This window comes from Cebus imitator, unplaced genomic scaffold (genome assembly GCF_001604975.1).
Source record: "Cebus imitator isolate Cc_AM_T3 unplaced genomic scaffold, Cebus_imitator-1.0 Scaffold223, whole genome shotgun sequence".
Taxonomy (NCBI): domain Eukaryota; kingdom Metazoa; phylum Chordata; class Mammalia; order Primates; family Cebidae; genus Cebus; species Cebus imitator.
This window is the reverse complement of record NW_016107538.1, coordinates 307084-313841: the sequence shown is the minus strand read 5'-3', so window position 1 is coordinate 313841 and position 6758 is coordinate 307084. Positions and strand designations below refer to the sequence as shown.

General features: G+C 53.1%; 1 protein-coding gene across 1 annotated transcript; it reads right to left on the bottom strand.

The window, feature by feature from the left end:
- Nucleotides 1–22: 22 nt before the first annotated feature.
- SLC52A1 (solute carrier family 52 member 1) lies at nucleotides 23–2740 on the bottom strand. The gene is made up of 5 exons (XM_017496721.2): nucleotides 2189–2740; nucleotides 1803–2041; nucleotides 805–1684; nucleotides 586–709; nucleotides 23–495 (listed from the first exon to the last, which is right to left on the bottom strand). The coding sequence occupies exons 2-5, from the start codon at nucleotides 1930–1932 to the stop codon at nucleotides 283–285; spliced, it is 1347 nt and encodes a 448-aa protein (XP_017352210.1). The 5' UTR covers nucleotides 1933–2041; nucleotides 2189–2740; the 3' UTR covers nucleotides 23–282.
- Between the last annotated feature and the right edge of the window lie 4018 nt (nucleotides 2741–6758).

The window sequence follows — 6758 nt, the reverse complement described above, 5'->3', positions numbered from 1 at the left end:
CCGCGCCCGGCTTTTTTTTTTTTTTTTAATAAAAACACTTTATTGCACAAATTCCACAAAGGTCTCTGGCCCTGGGGCCAAGCCCACAGCCCCAACCTGGCTCCAGGCCTGCTCTTTGGTCCCCACTCTGGCCTGAAGTGCCAAGGTCTTCTGCAGAGTGTGCAGGTGTCCATGAGCTTTCCTGTGTTGGGGGAAGCCTGCCTGGGCCACAGGTAATCGGGAACTGTAGCAGCCTCAAGATGCAGACAGGTTGGGTGGAATGGGGTCCCCACCTGCCCAGGCTCAGGGGCCACAGGGGTCTACACAGTCCTTTCTGCTTTGAAACACATGGTAGATGCTGGTGGGAGGGAACATGGCGCCGGCACCAAGCAGGGAGCCCATCTGGATGGCCACACCAGCTGCCAGCAATGCTGGCCGGCCCCCACCATGCAGCAGGGAGCTTGCAGCTACCTTCACATATGAGAACACACACAGACACAGCATCCACGACAGTACCTGCAAGGGGGGACACGGCAGCAGGCTAAGCATGAGATGCACTTGTTCCAGGGAACACCCTCCTCCCCCTTCATGTCCCCACTTGCTCACCACAAGGATCACCCCTGCAGTGGTGCCCACCAGGGGTGGGCAGGGGCTCAGGATCGCCAGTGCCATCAGGTAGGCCCCAAAGAGCATGCCCAGCAGAGAAAGACCACCCAGTCCTGCCAGGGACCTGTTAGGGATGAGCAGAGACTCAGGGCTGGCTTTTCCAGGACCTGGACCCCAACCTGTGTTCCACCCACCAAGGAGCTTGGGGCCCCTTTGCACCTGCACAGCAGGCCCATGGCCAGGAAGCAGGCAAGGGGGTTGGCAGCACTGCCCAGCACCACAGCCAGGTGGTAGGCCAGGCGCCCATAGGGCAAGCAGGAAAAGCTCTGCACAGCAGGCAGCACACCATTGGTCAGGGCACTCGTGATGGCCAGCAGGCCCAGCAGGAAGGCACCATGGGCTGAGAGCAACTGATGGGCTTCAGGGTCTGGGTCAGGGATGGTGCCTGCTGCCCGGCTTGGTGGCTCCTGCAATGGCAAATCATCTTCTTCCTCATTCTCTTTCTCCTCTGCTCCTAGGGATCCCAGTTGACGTCCAGGCCCTGAGCCCCCTGTGGCTACAGATGGTAGTGATGGCAAAAGCAACAGGAGACCCTGGAAGGCAGCAGCAGAAGTGACCAGAAGGGTAGTCAGTGCCCAGAAGAAGGTGCTGGCAGGAAAACGCTCAGGGAAGTTGAGGGGAGGCCCAGAGGTGCCGTTGGTGGGGGCTGTTGGGCACTCAAGGTGGCCCACACCCTGCACAAGGGCCAGCACACAGAGGAGCAGGGCACTGAGACCCTGACCCAGGAAGAAAGACCTTAAGAAAGGAGGTGGCAGGTGGTTCAGGAAGGGCAGGAAAGTGACATTAGAGGTACAGCAGGCTAGTGCCAACACCAAGGCCAGTGTCAGGAAGGCCACAGAGTGGAGCTGCCCTGCCACTGGGACCACGTGGTGCCACAAAAGGGCCAGCAGGGCTGTGCCCACTACACTCAGTGCCTGTACCACCTGGATGGGGACCCGTTCACCCTTGCCCGGGGCCAGCCGCCTCCATAGGGTCACCACCAGCAGACCCAGGTTCCCCAGCGCCACACACACACAGAGGTATGAGGGAAGGCTCCAACCTGCAGGGAAGGAACGATGCCATGTCAGGAGCATGGTGGTTAAGGGACAAAGAGCTGCCACAGGCCACCTTCCTGGGCACACCTGCCCCATGCTTCCCTGCAACTCCTTCCTACTTACCCTCCGGAAGGTCTTTTACCACCACAGGCAGCTCCACCCAGATCCCGTTGACAGCAGCCCAGGAGCCCATGCCAAAAAGGGCCACCAGCAGGTGGGTCAGCACCAGACAGCCCAGCATGGGTGCTGCCATTCAGCCCAAAGCTGGACCCTCCAGGACAGGGCAGAGGTCACAGGCAGGTCTTTCCCCACCTAGATCCAAAGATGCTTTGGCTCTTCTGGAAACTGAACACCTCTTCTAGCTGGAAAGAAACAGACAGGCTGGCAGGTAATAGGCTGGTGGGATAAAACCAGAGTCAGAAAACAAGATGATCAGACTGCTAAAACCAGGACAACTGGAGGGAGAGGTAGGCGGGGGTGGGTGGGGAGGAGGAGGGGCCAGGACTTACCTGCACCCGCTGCGCAGGTGGGGACTGTGACCCAGCAGTGCTGGCAGGGAGAGAGGCAGGAAGCTGGCCGAGGCGCAGCTGCCCCAGAGGAGCAAAAGGGAGCTGATCTTCCTATCCACGGAGGACCCCGGGTCTGAGTTGTCAAAACAGCTATGCACTGGCCGGGCACGGTGGCTCATGCCTGTAATCCCAGCACTTTGGGAAGCTGAGGCGGGCAGATCGCCTGAGGTCAGGAGTTTGAGACCAGCCTGGCTAACATGGCAAAACCCTGTCACTACTAAAAATACCAAAATTAGCTAGGCGTGGTGGCTGGTGCTTGCAGTCCCAGCTACTCAGGAGGCTGAGGCACGAGAATCGCTTGAGCCCAGGAGAGGGAGGTTGCAGTGAGCCGAGATCCAGCCACTGCACTCCAGCCAGGGCGACAGAGCGAGACTTCATCTCAAAAACAAAACAAAACAAAAAAACTGCTCGGCACCAACGCCACCCTCACCCTCAAATGGACCTCGGGGCAAGGGCACCTCTCAGGTGCCACGCGAAACCCGAGCGCTTCTGTGACACCTAGGACTTACCGAAGCTGGTCGGGTTGGAGAGGGGAGTGGCCAGGACTGGCCTACCGCGAAGGACGTCTCGGTGCTGCCCTCCCGTTGACGTCAGGAGGGCTTCCCAGGAGCCGCCAGGGGCTCAGGGGTCCCCACGCCTCCGAATCCAGCAGCCCCTGGACCCAGCGGCGGCTGGCGGTCCGCCTGAGAGGGAGCCCGGGTTTTTTTTTTTGGTTTTTTTTTTTTTTTTTTGAGACAGAGTCTCGCTCCGTCTCCAGGGGCCAGGCTGGAGTGCAGTGGCGCGATCTCGGCTCACTGCAACCTCCGCCTCCCGGGTTCAAGCAATTCTCCTGCCTCAGCCTCCTGAGTAGCTGGGACTACAGGCGCCCGCCACCACGCCCAGCTAATTTTTGTGTTTTTAGTAGAGACGTGTTTCACCACGTTGGCCAGAATGGTCTCGATCTCTTGACATCGTGATCCGCCCGTCGGCCTCCCAAGGTGCTGGGGTTACAGGCGTGAGCCACCACGCCCGGCCTGAGTTTTGTTTTTTAAAAATAATTTATTATTCTCATTTAAGATGGAGTTTTGCTGTTGTTATCCAGGCTGGAGTGCAATGGTGCCTCCCCGGTTCAAGCGATTCTCCTGCCTCAGCCTCCTGAGCAGCTGGGATTACAGGCATGCACCATCACACCTGGCTAATTTTGTATTTTTAGTAGAGAGGGAGTTCTTCATGTTGGTCAGGCTGGTCTCAAACTCCCGACCTCAGGTGATCTGCCCTCCTCAGCCTCCCAAAGTGTTGGGATTACAGGCATGAGCCATTGCACCCGATTAGTAATTATTTTTGAGACAGGGTCTTGCTCTGTCACCAGGCTGGAGTGCAGTGGCAGCGATCAAGGCTCACTGCAGCCTTTACCTCCCAGGCTCAAGTGATCCTCCCACCTCAGCCTCCCCCTATAGTAGCTGGGACCCCAGGCGAGCATTACCATGTCCAGCTAATTTTTTTGTTGTTGTTGTTTGTAGAGACTAGGTCTCATTATGTTGCTCAGGCTGGCTTCAAACTCCTGGGCTCAAGCAATCTTCCTACCTCAGTCTCCCAAATAGCTGGGACTACAGGCACACCATGCCCAGCTACTGCCACGCTCAGCTGTTTTTACATTTTTAAATGGTTGAAAAAAAAATTAGCTGGACGTGGTATGTGTGCACACCTGGCTAATTTTTGCATTTTTTGTAGAGACACGGTTTCCCCACATTGCCCAGGTTGTTCTTGAACTCCTGGGGTCAAGTGATCCGCCTGCCTCACCCCCTCAAAGTGCTGAGATTACAGGCATGAGCATGAGCCACACCCAGCCCATCATTTGATTTTTAAATCACAACATAATGCATGTTACTTGTACACAACATTGTAAATGCTTTTAGGATTTTAATATCGTGAGGAAAATGAGGCCCAGAAAAGCTAGATGACTTACTTAGAATCCAGAAGGATGGGATTGGGACCAGACCCACTGACACTGGATTTCTAGACTGGTACTCTTCTGTTGCATCACACTAAATGTGGTTCAGGCATTAATAATACTTTGTACTTGTTCACTCATTGACCATCTCAGGGATTGTCGTGACCTACTACCCATTTTTGTGTGGACTGCTAGCTAAGACAGGTTTTTACATTTTATTTATTTATTTATTTATTATTGTTATTTTTGACAAAGTGGCTGGGCGTGGTGGCTCACACCTGTAATCCCTGCACTTTAGGAGGCTGAGGTGGGTGGATCACAAGGTCAGGAGTTCATAGATTAAGCTAGCCAAGATGGTGAAACCCTGCCTCTACTAAAAATACAAAAAAAATTTAGCCGGGCATGGTGGCGGACACCTGTAGTCAGCTACTTGGGAGGCTGAGGAGGAGAATTGCTTGAACCTAGGAGGTGGAGGTTGCAGTGAGCCGAGATCGTGCCACTACACTCCAGCCTGGGTCATAGAATGAGACTCCCTCTCAAAAACAAAAAAGAGAAAGTTTCTTGCTCTGTCACCCAGGCTGGAGTGCAGTAGCACAATTACAGCTCACTGTAGCCTCAAATTCCTGGGCTCAAAGGATCCTCCCACCTCAGCCTCCTGAGTAGCTGGGACTCCATCCCCCGCCCTCCAGCAAAAAGAAATTCAGTGCCCGTAAATAAAATTCTATCGGAACACAGCCAAGCCCATTCATTTACATACTGTCATATACCTGCTTTTCTGCTACAAGGGCAGGGTTGAATGGTTTACACATTCAACTTTGTGTGGCCCACAAAGCCTACAGTGTTTACTATCTGGCCATTTACAGAAAAAGTTTGCTGGTCTGTCTCCCTGACTAAGATTTAAGTTTCCTGAGAGAAGGCACCTTGTCTATTTCACTACCTGCCCTATTCTCAGTGATCATTATATCACCTAGGAGGTGCTGAAATTGTTGTTGTATAAATAAATCAATAATACCCTAAAATCTGTGTTTCAAAAAACACAAGCCTGGCACACTGGTGCATGCCTGTAATTCCAGCTACTCAGAAGGCTGAGGTGAGAGGATCATTTGAGCCCAGAAGTTCGAGGCTGCAGTGAGCCATGATTATGCCAGTGCACTCCAGCCTGGGCAACAGAAGGAGACCCTGTCTCTTAAAAAAACAAATAGCAAAATAAATTTTGAAAGTTCCCTACATGACTCTGATGTGCAACCAAGCTTGGCCTCACTGCTGAGGGAAAGGGTAAATCAGACAGAAATGGGGTCACACTGGCTGGGCGCGGTGGCTCATGCCTGTAATCCCAGCACTTTGGGAGGCCATGGTGGGTGGATCACGAGATCAAGAGATCAAGAACAGCCTGGCCAACATGGTTAAACCCCATCTGTACTAAAAATACAAAAATTAGCTGGGCGTGGTGGCACATGCCTGTAGTCCCAGCTGCTTGGGAGGCTGAGGCAGGAGAATCGCTTGAACCCGGGAGGCAGAGGTTGCAGTGAGCTGAGATCGTGCCACTGCTCTCCAGGCTGGGCAACAGAGTGAGACTCTGTCTCAAAAACAAAAAAAAAAAAATTGGAAGATTAGTTAATGAAGGAGAACATCACTGGGCATGCTGTGTCCCTAGATCAAATGTGTTCTTTTTCTTCTTTTTTTTTTTTGAGACAGGGTCTTTCTCTGTCACCCAGGCTGGAGTGCAGTGGTGCCATCATGTCTCACTGCAGCCTTAAACTCCCAAGCTCAAGTGATCCACCCACCTCAGCTTCCTGAGTAGCTGAGACCACAGGTGTGCACCCCCAGACCTGGCTAATTTTTGAGTCCTCTGTAGAGACTAGGTCTTGCTAGGTTGCACAGGCTGGTCTCAACTCCAGGGCTCAAGCAACCCTCCCAGTTTGGCCTCCCAAAGTGTTGGGATTATAGGCATGAGCCACTGTGCCTGGCCCAAATTTGTTCTTGTGTGGGGTGAGAGGGCTAATGCAAATGATAAGATCTGTCATTGTGGTTTCAATGGTACATGCCTTAAACCTTAGCGTCACCCAGAATTTTTAGAAAAGAGCAAGGAATAGCCATGGGATGGGGGTGGGGGGGCGCAGGGAATAACCAAGGGGACCCAAGGTCTAACTTGCCAAAGTGCAGAGTCCTTCTCACCTGGAAGATCCCCGTGCTCTCTGGAAGATGGGCTCCCTGGTGTGCTCCACTATAGCTACACAGCCCTAAGGCTATTACTTGTTGTCTCAGTTCACCATAACCTTATAGCACTGAATAGCACATTTTTTTTTTCTTTCTTTTTTTTTTTTGAGTGCAATGGTATGATCTTGGCTCACTGCAGCCTCTGCCTGCCGGGGTCCAGTGATTCTCCTTTCTCAGCCTCTGGAGTAGCTGGGATTTTTTTTTTTTTTTTTTGAGACAGAGTCTTACTCTGTCTCCTAGGCTGGAGTACAGTGGTGCTAACTTGGCTCATTGCAACCTCTGCCTCCCAGGTTTAAGTGATTCTCCTGCCTCAGCCTCCTGAGTAGCTGGGACTACAGGCGAATGCCACCACACTAGCCTAAT

Excerpts from the sequence above, each read along its gene's own strand:
- SLC52A1 (XM_017496721.2), bottom strand. The coding sequence starts at position 1,932 with ATGGCAGCACCCATGCTGGGCTGTCTGGTGCTGACCCACCTGCTGGTG. Across the intron at positions 1,685-1,802 it reads GGTAAAAGACCTTCCGGAGG|GTTGGAGCCTTCCCTCATAC; the intron begins GTAAGTAGGAAG and ends CCTTCCCTGCAG. Across the intron at positions 496-585 it reads CTGCAGGGGTGATCCTTGTG|GTACTGTCGTGGATGCTGTG; the intron begins GTGAGCAAGTGG and ends CCCCCCTTGCAG.